Source organism: Sander lucioperca, chromosome 9 (assembly GCF_008315115.2).
Source record: "Sander lucioperca isolate FBNREF2018 chromosome 9, SLUC_FBN_1.2, whole genome shotgun sequence".
NCBI lineage: Eukaryota > Metazoa > Chordata > Actinopteri > Perciformes > Percidae > Sander > Sander lucioperca.
In genome coordinates, this window is record NC_050181.1 from 22004548 (window position 1) to 22018721 (window position 14174).

Sequence of the window (14174 nt, forward strand, 5' to 3'; positions counted from 1 at the left end):
CCTGCCGCGGCCGACAACAATCCACGGGCGCCCGCTGGTCTGGTGGATGTCCTCCAGAGGACAGTTCATGCTTTCGCGGCGAAATTTTTGCAGCGAAAAAAGTTTATTTCCCCCTTAAAAATAGGTAATTGAGCACTGTAGTGGTTATGATCATATCAGTGACTATGTAGCTACATGGAAACGGGCCAAATGATGCCTGTTTCTTGTAAAGTAACAGCGTTACAGAAGGCTGGCTGTAGTCTTGGGCTGAAGTCCCGCAGGATTTCAGTTGTAGCAGGAAAAGGTAAACAGCAGTGTGCAGATTGGAGCGTGGTGTGAGAAGAGTGAAGAGCGGAGGTGTTCACAAGGGAAGAAGCTTGGAGTAACCTATGGAGCTAGAGCTAGCCTTCAGTACAGTTTGAATATGGGCAGTTTTACAAAAATTGATGGCCAGTTGCACATTTTCTCCGATATGTTGTCGAACTTGGAACCTCCAGTCTTAGGTGACAGCCAGCTTGCGTTGGCCGGTGTGCCAGTTTAGCTGGTGATCATGTTAACTGGTGATATTTGCATGAAATGCCCCTCGAGTGCCATAGGTTCACATTTTCACGAAGTGTTTGCAAGTGAGACAAAATAATGGATATCGCTGAAAACATCACCAGTTTATGTGTAATACATGTCCATTTAAGCATTATCCACACAAATACGACACATACTGTATGAACGGAAAAAAATAAAACAAAACAACGCACTAGAGATCTAGCTGGGATTCGAACCTTGGATGTCATGGACAAAGAAATTGATGGACCAATTTCTACATCATCTATACCACTACACTACACACCACTGAAATGGTTTTATGATTTCTATCTATATATTGGACTTTTAGTCTAAGTTAACACAGGTTAACATATGAGAGAAATATACGCCCATGTTAACTGGTGATATCACAATTTAACATGGGCAAATGCAAGCCTGGAAACAGTAAAGTAGGTTCATCTTTGCCTCACATACCAAAACCTAACTGATGTACAACAAACAGGCATGACCCCACTTAACACTTTATTCCGTGCAGTCCTATACAATAACCCTGTAATATATCTTTGTGAAGCCTAATGCAATTGTTCATAGCTACTGCACCAGGGAGATATTGATTAAACTATATTGCTGCCAAGATAAATCGATTGGTTGTCAACTATTAAATATATGTTGATAATAGATTAATCCGTTTGAGTAATTTTTTGATTCAAGCTTTTTAAATGAGAATATTATCTAGTTTCTTTACTCATCTATGACAGTAAACTAAATATCTTTGAGTTGTGGACAAAACAAGACATTTGACGATGTCATCTTGGGCTTAAAAAAACACTGATTGACATTTTTCACCATTTTCTGACATTTTCTAGACCTTAAAAACTAATTGATTAATCGAGAAAATAATCAACAGATTAATCAACAATGAAATGAATTGTTAGTTTGCAGCCCTAAACTATGGTGATGCCATTCAGTTTACACTGGTGTGATGTTTTTAAATTATCTTTGTGTGTATTTGCATTTTTATTTAGACATTTCCATTCCTTTTATATAGATATTTATACTGAATTCATAAAGTGAATGTCTACCCTTGTCGTGCAATCCTTCTTCTATGTCTGTTGTAACACCTTGATTATTATTGTTTATTACTGAATCGTGTATGTTTACCTGTGGTGTAGGTGTGTTGCTGCTCCTTAGCCAGATAGCTGATGGTATCTGTACGCCTCTCATTGGCTACAAGTCTGACCGAACCCCTGGCTGTGGCAACTATGGCAAGAGGAAGACATGGCATTTAGTTGGTAAGTCAGGGCGTTTTCACACATACCTCATTTGGTCCGCACTTTCGGACTTTTCACTTTGATCCGAACCAAAATTAGAGGTGTGAAACCTCCCCCCGGACCACGGTCCGGATCAAAAGACCAAATTTTGGTCCGATAAAAAGAGGTGGTCCAAACTGAACCATGGTCCGGTTCGTTTATAGTGTGAAAGCATTTTTTGGATGGTTCGGACTTTCGGACCAAATACAAGAAGCTCTGGCAGGCTCTCCTTGTATTACAAGACCGGGGAAGCACTAGTTCGGTGCTTAGTGTGTAGACTAAATGAGAGAGTGTGTGATGATGAATGAGCTCAGAGCAGACAGCTGTCGGTTATCAGAGCAGAGAATACATCAGCAGTTTATTTGTTAAGTGGTAGTAAATGTACAGTGTAGGTTTCCGTTTGTCTCTGAATAAATTCTCCAGAAAGAAAGTTCCCGTGTTTCGCTTCTCACCAACAAAACAAAAAGAGCCGCGGCAGTAGGGGAGAGCAGCAGTTAGTTGAAAAAACTCCGACACAGAGAGAGATACGAGAGGACGGGGTATCGGTACCAATATTGGTTCAGTAGTAGCCTAAACAATGCATGTTTCATTTTAAGTTGAATTCATTGTAATTGTACACTAGAGCTGGTATATATATATTTTTTGTTTTTCATGACAGCGATGGTGCTGTCGGTTAACCTTCTATGTTGCATCTTCAAAAGTGACACTGAATTTGAAACAGCACATTGTAATTTCTGCATCTATTATCAAAGTATGTATTAGTAATACAGTGGATATTAGTAGAAATGTGAATATTTGGTTAGCATGTTGATTTACGGTGTGCGCCCCTAAAATTTTCAGTTGGGGGCCACTGTGCTCCTAGTGAAAAAAGTTAGTCTGGAGCCCTGACAAAGCAGTGAATCAGGGGTATAACACTTTATTTTCTGATTGTTTGACAGTGGTTACGTTCTAAAGCTCTAAAGGTGTGTGTGTGTGTGTGTGTGTGTGTGTGTGTGTGTGTGTGTGTGTGTTATCCAGGTACACTAAGCGTGGTGCTATCCTTTGCCTTCATCTTCAACCAGTGTCTGGGCTGTGGCCCCCTCACCCCTCAGTGGGCCAGTTTGACCTACTTCATCCCGTTCATCATCGTCTTTCAGTTCGGCTGGGCCGCCACCCAGATCTCCCACCTGTCTCTCATTCCAGAGCTGGTAAAAGTGTGTAAGTATCATCAGGAAAATGTACTTAACGTATTAAAAGTAAAAGTACTTAATGCAGAAAAATCCTCACATTTTAGAAACTGGAAACGATCCAAACTGTTCTGTGTTGGTCTAATCATTTCAGCTGTATTTGTAGGCCGCTATATTGTTGAGTAGTTTAATTTATAATAGAAAATAGTATTTTATAAACTACGTGTGTTTTGTGTGCAAAAATCTTAATTGTTAAAGTTAACTAGTAACTAAAGCTGTCATATGAATGTAGTGGAGTAGAAGTAGAAAGTGGTATGAAAAGAAAAGACTCAAGTAAAGTACAAGTACCTCAACATTTGTCCTTACTGTAAGTACAGTACTTGACTCCACCACTGACTGTGTCTCTCTCTTCCCATTGGTCCAGCTCACCTACTTCGTGGGCCTGCTGCTGATTATGGCCTTCTCCTACTGGGTGCTGTTGGATGGCCAGATGGGTCAGCGGGTGTACGGGGCCGCTTTGCTGCTGGGGGCGGGGTCAGCCACCATCCTGGTCATATCGCTCTCCATGACCGCGGAGCTCATCGCCGGTCAGACGGTAAGATGTGCGTGTGTTTGTGTGTGTGTGTGTGTGTGTGTGTGTGTGTGTGTGTGTGTGTGTGTGTGTGTGTGTGTGAGTGAAATAGGAGGCGTTATGTGTCCTTTCACATCATCCACTATCTTTTTTTCCAACTTTTTTTATTGACATTTTAAAATTTAAACAGAAAGTGACAGAACAGAATAATCAGAGTGAACACAGCATAATGGAACTAATACGTCACTTCCCCTCAAAGTCCCCTACCCCCCCGCAAACCAACCCAGGACAGGTCTAAACCGGGGACAGACAACACAGACCCATGCACACTGACAGACACACACCAGTAAGGACACACAACATCCAAAACATAAAAGTAAAAGAGATTGAGAGGAGAGAAAACAAAAGGGGCACGCCTCAGTGCAACGGGTAGGTTAGCGTCAGGGGAGATGCTAAAAATGGCTGATAAAGGGTTAGGGGGAAAAATGTGCCCGTAGACTCTACTTATGGTATCAAAAATGTTCATCCAAAAAGTTGTTAATTTAGGGCAAGACCAGAACATATGAGTATGGTTGGCAGGGGACTGGTTACACCTGTAACAGGCGTCCCGAACAGTGGAGTATATTTTAGACAATTTTGCGTTTGTGTAGTGAACTTTATGAAGGACCTTGCATTAGATTAGGCCGTGACGAGCACATATGGAGGAAGAATGAACCATAGCCAGAACATGGTCCCATTGTTGGTCCGTAATAGTCATGCTCAGGTCGCCCTCCCACGCAGCCTTTGACAAAGCACAAGGGTTCGCGGAGGCCAAGCATACCAAATCGTACAATACAGAAATGCATTTCTTATGGTTGGGGTCTATTGCCAGGAGAGAGGCAGTCAGAGTTTCGGGGAGGGCGGTTAGGAAAGTGGGGGAATGTCTTCTTAACAAAGTCTCTAATCTGGAAAAAGTGAAAGAGGTGTGACTTCGGCAAATTATAAAGGGAAGAGAGCTCTGTGAAGGACGCAAATATGCCATCGTTGTATAGGTCCTTGACACTAACGATGCCCTTGCTGTGCTAGGCCCTAAATGCCCGGTCTGAACTTGAAGGTGTAAAGACATGGTTTTTCAGCAGTGGGGTCAAGACAGAAGGACCCTGTAAACCAACATTTTTCCTAACCTGACCCCAGATCTTAAGCGAGAGGGATACAATCGAACATGTGCCCATAGATGCTGAAGGCAAAGGGAGCTGGGAACAGAGGACCGACCACAGTGGGAGGTGTGAGCTCGCCCTCTCCAAATGTACCAAGACAGGTAGTGAGGCGCAGTCGTCGCTCATCCACGCCTTTGAAACCTTCCTCCGAGCGAAGCCAAATGGCCAGAGTAGTGTGTGACAGGGGGCAGCCCTGTCTGGTGCCTCTCCAGAGTGAGAAAAGGGGAGACAACGTATCGTTACTTTGAACTGAGGCCATCGGGGATGAATATAATAATCTGACCCAAAGGATAAATTTGCTGCCCAGGCCAAACCTATCCATTGCCAGGGTTTCCTGCAGCACTTTGCAGTTTAGGCGGCCCGCCTTAACAACACGCGCATGCCGCCTTAACTGAGTCTTAAAGAAAAAAAATATATAACTGCCGTGTTACTCTGTCCTGTTTGAGTGGCTGTAATGTAGAAGTCGCATCTACACAGTCTGTAGGAAACAAGGTAACGGCGAGTTGTCAAGATACCACCAATCACAACAGAAAGAACATTTGCTGGCGGTGAGTGTAACTGTCATTTATTCACATTTAAAGGGATAAATCGCCATTTCACCATCGCGTGTGCGTCGGAGTTTGTCAACAAATGTGTGGCAGAATGGGGCATGCCCGGGCAGAGACGGGGTGAGTGGACTTACCGGAGTGTTGGCATATGGCAGGCAGAGAACATTTATATATGTTTCTCTGTCCTGTTCTTCACATCAGTGAGGCTTTCTTCTCTTGTTTCAACCAAGTGAATACATGACGAAGTGACTAGAACTATCCATCACCTCTCGTGCGTGGATTCTCAACGTCCCGGCTGTTGCCCGGTCTTTGAGACACAGCTGTTGTCTGTTTTTTTTAATCACTACACGCGGTTCACAACACACGGTTAGTTAGCGTAGTTAACAGTGAAGCTCTGGGCTGAGCTCTGTTATCTCAGCGCAATTTGTCACTCAAACACTTCTTTTCAAAATAGTTTAATGAGCTTAAAATTGCACATTGCAACTGTTATCTCGAAAAGCTGGTTATTTATTAATTATTTATTATTATTTAAATTTAGTATAGAGTCTGCACTACAGAGATGTATTAATTATATATTTAAATTTGATATTTAGTGTGGTGTGTAGTACAGAGTCTGTACTACAGACCCCTAACTAACAAATAACTAACAAATTTACTGCAGGAAACCCTGATTGCCTCGTACAGGTACCCCTACTCGACCCTGTCGAAGGCCTTTTCGGCGTCGAGGGACACCACGATTTCACAAAAACAAACGACACACCCACATGCACCACACACATAAGGAACAGACAGAATAGAACATCACGTAACCATCGAGCAAGTCTGAGACCCCTGACCTGAAATCCCCTATAACAAACTCCATTGCACAGCGGTATGCCATCTACACATCCACATGGGCTTCCAGTGTCCCAAACTCCCAAAACATGTCAGTCCAATATCAGAACAATAACAGTACAAACAGGACATCGGCTTGGCAGCATTATGTGCATAAAGTACAGCATTCGAGGTCTCCACCTCGTCAAAGAAAGGAAAAAAGAAAAGCGGGCAGTCATGAAAATGAAAGTAAAGACACTGTGGAGAAGCCAAAAGACAAGATCACAGTCCGGACAAGGCGTAACATGAGTCAACAGGGCATAAACAAGAAAAGAAACAAGAGTTAGCTAGCGTGGAGGAATTAATTGAGATATCACCTGCTACTTGAGAATACAGATTCACAGGATTCATGTGTTGCCGCTACAGCTGCAGAACAGAACAGAAGCATAGTTGAACTCTAGTCAAGCTGAAATATGTTGCTACATTACAGCCTCGACAATGTGAGGCCTACAGCGGCCCCATCCGGGCCAGGCAAAGAGACAAATTAACTGTACCAGCTGAACGCTAGCCACACCAGCCAAGGCTAGTAGAGTATTTAAAGTACAGAACATAAATACACAAACAGCCATAAGAAAAGCTTGAGGTAACATTAGCAAAGAGAAGCTTGAGGCAACATTAGCAGCATGTAGCTATGAATCTTGCAACAGTCTTACCCGAACAGCACATCGTGAAGCGGAGGGTTAGCCTGCGTTAGCAGGCCGGGGGCTAGCAGTGGTCCGTTGCTGAAAGCTATCAAGCTGTCAAGTGTAGTAGAGTTCTCCTCAATGTGCGATGTGCTCTGTCCAGCTCCAGGGCTGAATGCAGTAGTTGTTCGGCAAGAACCTCAACTAGAAGTTAAGAGAAAAAAGCCATTGGTTGAGCACCTTGAGAACACTCTCAGGGCATCATCCACTATCTTTATCTCCATCTCTCTCTCTCTCTCTCTCTCTCTCTCTCTCTCTCTCTCTCTCTCTCTCTCTCTCTCTCTCTGCAGCAAAGTGGAGCATTTGTGTATGGAGCCATGAGTTTCACTGATAAAGTGGCTAATGGGTTAGCTGTGATGGTCATCCAGGCTCTGCATCCTTGCCGGTTAGCGCGCGCGCACGCACACACACACACACACACACACACACACACACACACAATGTTAGTATAATAAGGCTGGGTTCACACACACACAGGCGGTCTGATCAAAAGCAGCCCATTCATTAGTTTCTGACTGTGACGTGCTCTAACAGACTGTGTTGTCTCTCTCAGTACTGTGGTGTGCTGTCCGGCCTGTGTGTGGTTCTATCATTACATCATGGTCATAGTAACGGGAGGCGTGACAGTCCTCGCGGCTTTGGCGCTCTGCTCCATCCTCATCTGGCCAATCAAGATCAGACCACGTGAGTCGGACAACTATACTGATATATTGTCTAGTATGCATATAAGGGCTGCAACTAACAATTATTTTCATTGTTGATTAATCTGCTTATTGTTGTCTCGATTAATCGATTAGTTGTTTGGTCTATAAAATGTCAGAAAATGGTGAAAAATGTCGATGGGTGTTGTCCAAAGCCCTAGACGACGTCCTGAAATGTCTTGATTTTATATAATATATTTAGTTTACTGTCACAGAGGAGAGAAGAAACTAGAAAATATTCACATTTATGAAGCTGGAATCAGATAATTTTTTTTCTTTTTTGTCATAAAAAATGACTCTGATCGATTATCAAAATAGTTGGCGATTAATTTAATAGTTGACAACTAATCGACTGATCTGCATTTGCTTTGCTCATTATAGCTGTTCTATGTACTGCTTAGTTCTGGTTCACAGCTTAACTACTGCTCTTTCATGTGTGTGTGTGTGTGTGTGTGTGTGTGTGTTGTGTGTGTGTGTGTGTGTGTGTGTGTGTGTGTGCCAGTTATCTCTATGGATACAGCCAGAGTCAACTGACCGCCCCTTCCCTACAACAACTGACATCCAGAAGGACAGGAAGGATTTTCACTTTTGTTTCTTTTGAAGATTCATCTCTAGTTTTTCAGGAAAAAAGCCCCAGGGGAATTCCTGACTGTCTGCTCGACTGGTACAGTCACTGTGGCACATTCATCACTTCTGATAAAGTAACCAGGAAACCATTTTTCCAGTTTTCTCATCATGTTCCAAAAATTATTTTCATCCCAGTCCCCGGTAATTATATTAAAAAAAAGAGCTTATTATAGGTTAATTGTATTGTAGTGAAGTGGTGAGTAATTCAACAAGCACTAGCTGTCCTTTCTATAGCTTTTTTAATGGATTTTTACCCACTTTCAACACTTATTAGAGCCAAATATCTACCACAGTTGAGGGCACAGGTGGCACAGGGTTTGTTTCGGTGGCTGTTGAAATATTTTCAGCTGTTGCAGATGTGTCTTTGGGTCAGTTTATGCTGCCCCTGGCTAATTTGTGCCTTCCATTGTCTTAATATTCAATCGCACTGCCTCTAAAATTCCCTTTGCGTTCTGTCTGAACCCACAGTAACAAAACATACATGAACATTGAATCGTAGTTAAATCAACAGCGTTGGCGTGAGTTTATCAGCAGAGACAGTAAGAATTAGAACGACCACGCTGTACACCTGCATGAAAATGATTGGACGTTGCTAATCAGCGGGCAACCCAGCAGATGATGAATGAGCTGGTGATTATGAAGCATGAGATGAAGCCGCTAATACTGGCCAATGAAAGCTTTTCTGTTGCATTACTGAACCTCCATACACATTCGTACAAATCTTGACATCTTTAGGATTTTACACTTTTTTTTCTCACATATTTATTAGGGCTGTCAAACGATTCATTTTTTTCCATCGCGATTAATCGCTGAATTTCTATAGTTAATCGCGATTAATCGTATGTTTTATCACATGATTAAAATTCTATTATTTTGCATTTCAGAACATTATAATATAATGTACTTAAAATTAGAATATTTTAAGTACATATTAATAATGTAAAGCAATTCTTACCAGTGTATCTTGATTGGGAATCAAATGAATGCAAAGAAAGTGACTTTATGAACTTGATTTTAAGATTTGTATTTGTTTATTATTTATTTATTTACTGTAAACAAAAGAAAAATGTGTGAATCTAGTCACACATTTGAATCTAGACTCAATATAGTGTGCAGTAACTCCTTCATAATTTTGATTACTCACTGACGTCCAGTGATCACCTTGCATCACTTTGCAGCAGTTCCAGTTTGGCTGCTTTCTCCGTGTCGTACAGGCTGTGTATGCGTGAAACTACTGTCCCCCTCGACGGCAATGTATAAGACGGGTCAGAACATGCCAACCGTAGTTTTTAAGACCCGAGTCTTCTACGATGCTGACAGGTCTGCAGTTAGTTGCCACCCATTTTGCAAGAGCAGTAGTCATTTTTTTGGATTTGGTTTCATCCGCAGGTCGGCAAGTAGCACTCTCCAAAATAGTGCTTTGCCTGAGCCTGCTAACATCAACCTGAGTCACGTTAACTGTACCACTATGCTTAGCTCGTAGGTGGTAGCTTAAGCTTGACGTGCTTTGGTGATATTTTAATTCAGCTTTACACAATGTGCATATGGCTTTCGACCCGTCCGGGAGTTTTGGAAAATAAAAAGCGCCATTCAGAATTGTGTTGCTGCTGTCTTTCTCCATCATGCCTGCAGCCTGCAGCAGCAGGATGTGTTGTTACGAGGAAGTATGGCAAAGTGCGGCAAAGGGTCAAAATAGTAGCCTGTTAGGCACGATGTGAAGCTGAGTGAAAGTAAATTTATAAATGGCAGCATGCGATTAATGCGATTAAAAAAAATGTACACGTTATGCCCGGCCCTTAATCGCATCACGATTAACGCGTTAATGCTGACAGCCCTAGTTATAAGACATCAAACATCTATACAGGGCCGCAGATACAGTGGGTCTCCGCACATTAAAGGGATATTTCACCGCTGGAAAGATGAATATGTCATTTAATATATAAATTGGATCATTTATGTAGTAGAAATGTGAAATGTTTTCGAAGTTGGTGCCTTCTAGACCGAGGCTCATGTGGTTGAAAGACAACAACTCCCAGAATGCACTTGCTTCACTTCCCTACGAGTCCCCGCCCAAGCCACGCCTACCGGTTACAGACATAGACAGTGAGGCAGTCAAGTCAACTCAAATGTGTTTTATTGTTATTTCAACCATATACACGAAACAACGTATCACCGTGGTTCAAGTGGTGTTACACATTTAAAATATATAAAAAAGACATTATATAAAAACTACATACGAAACAGGCTACATTTAGTGCACACAAGCGACACCGCAGGCTGAGGTGCTAGTCTCCGTAGCAGGTAAAGCTTGCGTAGTGTGTCGAGTATTCCATCTGTAATAAAGTTTCCTGCATATTCTCCGATCTGTACCAATGTATCCAGTGGTACACGTGCGGTAGTTTGAATGCACATAATTGTTGTAAAAGTTTGCTGCTGAAAAGAAAGAGCCTGTTTAGCTTAACTTCAAGATGGCTGAAACTCGTCTTGCGTCGGCTAGTGACAGTCCCACCCCCTATGGGTGGGTTGAAAACATGCAGAACTAGCTGGCTGTAGTCCATAGCCTCTGGGAAAAAATGCCTCCGATGACGCTAAATGAAGATTTTTGCCTCATCAGAGGCTTTTTTCCAGACCCACAATACAGAGAAATCTAGTCTCAGGGGGACATGAGGGAGGGAAGCACGGCCATTCGAAAATACTACTGGGTTTCTACTGATACAATATATACTATATATAACAATACTGCGTAACTACCATATTGTTATTATTGTGCATTTATATTATTATATAATGTTATAGCATAGCATAGCATTCTCTTCTATTTCTGTGTGCTACTGTAACCTGTATATGTCCCCCGTGAGATCAATAATGTCTGGATGATATATGCGCAATATTGGCAGTTAGATTGATTATAGCAGGATTTGGGGTTCAAAAATCACCTTCAGGCTAGTCTATATCCTTGACCTTCCACTTCCGGGATTGCTCCGGTGCCTCAGGAATTACCACCAGATGCATGTCTTTTCACCAATGTACGTTTCCTTACACTTTCTTTGTGTTGGAATTCTAAACTCCTTACCTGGTTACCTGCTCCTCAGATCTCCAGACAGCTAGCTAGACTATCTGCCCAATCTGAGTTTTCTCTCGCACGACTAAAACAATCTTTGAACATACACGTTCCACCAAAACAAGTTCCTTCCCGAGGCTATTTAGCAGCAGCTCCGTACGGACCTTAGCGCCGCCCATGACGATTGTGATTGGTTTAAAGTGCCAATAAACCAGAGCACGTTTTTCTCCCATCCCAGAATGCTGTGTGGACTAGCCAGACCCTCAAAATCTGTTTCCTGATTTTTTTTTTTTCCTGATTTTTTTAGAGGCTCTGAACCCCCACACAGGTGTTTTCAGTTACTCAGGCTGATTAGACCTCTTCCCAGGAGGCGATATTACGAATCCCAATATGGCCACGCCAAGACCCGCCCTTCAATAACATTTATTGGCCAGGCGTCCATGCTTACGCAAGGTAACGTAACCCCATTTGTTCAGGTCCTATCCCCTGACCAATCGGCTATCCTAACCTTAACCACTCGAGGTCAAATGCCTAACCCCAACCAATCAAGCTGCTTCGTAGGGCGGGTCTTGGCGTGGCCATAGTGGGATTCGTAATTTCGCTCCCAGGAGTGTGTGGGTATGTATAGACTGATTGATTGATTGACATCTTCCTGAATCTCCTGTTAGCTTTGTTGCATCTCTTAGGTCATGACAAATGACACCTTTATCATTTTTATTGGTAGATGAAGATTTGTGACCTAATAAATTCCCATGAAAGCTCCGGCCCACCTTGAACCTGAGCAGAGTTTAATCAGCCAGAATAACTGAAAACACCTGTGTGGGTGTTCAGAGGCTTTAAGTGACATCATTGCATCCAGCCATGTCTGATGAGGAGGATATCCATTCTGTTCATCACCATACTCGCTCTGTAAGCATTGCTGAGACACATCAATGCAATCAAACTCCCAAATTTCCAAACGTTTTCACACTGGATGCAACCTGCAGTTCACAGGTGACCCTTGGGGAGACCTCTAATTATTTCTGCAATTAAACACTTAATTTGTCCCAAACAGCCTGTGTCGTCTTGGCAGCAAACAACCACACCTTCGTTAATCTCCCAGAATTTGGCTTCAAATATTTGAACAAGCCTGAGGTGGGTTTGACAGAAACTCCTGACTGAATAGAAGCTGTATTCAAATTAGCTAATCCTCCGTATTTACTCAAAGGATAAGGCTGGTGTTACTCTATATGTATTTCTTTTTTTGTTAAGTAATCCCATGAAATGTGTAAACCAACAATGTATTAGTCTGTCTCTCAGGTCTTTCTGACTTCCCTACCCTGTCTTTGGCCCTAAACACATTAGTTCTTACTGAAGATGTAAAGTTTTAAAGATTTAAAGAAGCTCAAAATATAATTTCAATTTTAAAGACGGCTCAGTAATTTCCCAAAACAACTGGACAATTTAGTTGTTATCAAACATTACTCAAACAGAAGGAAATAGTGCATTTGTTGGGGACTATTTTCAGCTGCAGATTAATACAGGTTTTATGCCTTAGTAAGTATTTGCAGCAGCAGGATGATGTATGTGAGATTGAGTCAAAATAAATTCATGGTAATGAAAGAACATGTCACCCAGTGCGACAGTGTGATTCATTGATCTGTTTTTAATAGGAGAAATAAGACATATCAGGCTTTAGATACACAGACAATACTTGTTAGTATAGATACATTTATTATTATTGTTGATTTTAGTTTGCAAATTGGGTTTGGGAAACTAAACACCAACTAAAATATCACCAAACATATCTTTTAATAACAGCATTAATGTGTTCATAAGAATCAGGCTTCCGTTTCTCTTGGTTCAAAGTAGAAGGAAAAAAAAATCCCCATTTCAATTCAGTGTTTCAGTCAGTGTTGTAGTTTATTGTTGCTTTACAGTAACAGTCATCAGTTCTCACAGTATATTTCAGCTCAGTTTGTCAGACACAGTACTTTTAACGGCATTTGCTACTATATTTTCAACATATAACAGGTTCTTGCAGATCACTTGGACAGATATCATGGGAAAAGGGCTTAAAAAGTACAAAAAAGGTGTTGTATTACATACTACTTCCGCCTACAACTCGGATTTGTCTGTAGTGTTGACTCAATTTTCAGATTCAAAACAAAAGTTACAAATACAGTTTATAAACTGTGTAGTGAACTTAGGTGTGTGCGTGTGTTTGCGTGTGTGTGTGTGTGTGTGTGTGTGTGTGTGTGTGTGTGTCTGTGTGTGTGTCTGTGTGTGTGTGTGTGTGTGTGCAGGTACATCTGAGGTTTATGCTTCCTCTTGTTTTGACAGAGGCAGAGACTGGTTGTAAAGCCTCCTTTTATCTAATCAGGACACACACATGTACAAACATACTACTGTAGAGACACACAGGCACAGGGAGGATGTTACACACATACAGATACATATTCAGTAAGAATGAGAGGGGGAGAGAGAGGTTAAGTGGAAGAGGACACACCTACACACACACACACACACACACACACACACACACACACACACACACACACACACACACACACACACCAGAGGTGTCAAAAGTATTCACATTCATTACTCAGGTAGAAGTATAGATACTAGGGTTTAAAAAGACTTCTGTAGAAGTTGAAGTATCAACTCAAGCTTTTTACTCAAGTAAAAGTGTAAAAGTACTGGTTTCAAAACTACTTATAGTATAAAAGTAAAAGCAATGTAAGGGGAAAAAATAATATCAATATGCTTTTTCAAATTACACGGCGAGTTTTGGTGGTACTTGGGTGCGCAGAGCTTGCAGCGCATTCGAAAGGAGTTGTTTTTGCATCCAGCCATTTCGAAAACTTCTTCCAGGTACAGCCAGGGATGTAGAAAGGTTGGCTGGTCTTCCTGGCTACCAACCTCCTCACTGGTGCT

General features: G+C 41.9%; 1 protein-coding gene and 1 long non-coding RNA gene across 2 annotated transcripts; one reads left to right on the forward strand and one right to left on the reverse strand.

Moving 5' to 3' along the window:
- The first annotated feature begins 451 nt into the window (after window positions 1-451).
- On the forward strand, window positions 452-8955 carry LOC116057768 (major facilitator superfamily domain-containing protein 12-like). Its single transcript, XM_031310375.2, has 7 exons — window positions 452-506; window positions 1692-1811; window positions 2847-3026; window positions 3373-3590; window positions 7157-7251; window positions 7420-7550; window positions 8070-8955. Exons 1-7 carry the CDS (start codon window positions 452-454, stop codon window positions 8099-8101), a joined length of 831 nt encoding a protein of 276 aa, XP_031166235.1. The 3' UTR covers window positions 8102-8955.
- Window positions 8956-12875: 3920 nt separating this feature from the next.
- LOC116057762 lies at window positions 12876-13747 on the reverse strand. The gene is made up of 2 exons (XR_004106881.2): window positions 13034-13747; window positions 12876-12947 (listed from the first exon to the last, which is right to left on the reverse strand). It is a non-coding gene; the product is annotated as an uncharacterized LOC116057762 (long non-coding RNA).
- Between the last annotated feature and the right edge of the window lie 427 nt (window positions 13748-14174).

Bases quoted from the DNA above. Each gene is read 5' to 3' on its own strand.
- LOC116057768 (XM_031310375.2), top strand. From the start codon at position 452: ATGTTGTCGAACTTGGAACCTCCAGTCTTAGGTGACAGCCAGCTTGCG. The intron at 3,027-3,372 runs GTAAGTATCATC...CTGTAAGTACAG, and splicing joins TCCAGAGCTGGTAAAAGTGT to TACTTGACTCCACCACTGAC. The intron at 7,252-7,419 runs GTTAGCGCGCGC...TGTCTCTCTCAG, and splicing joins CAGGCTCTGCATCCTTGCCG to TACTGTGGTGTGCTGTCCGG.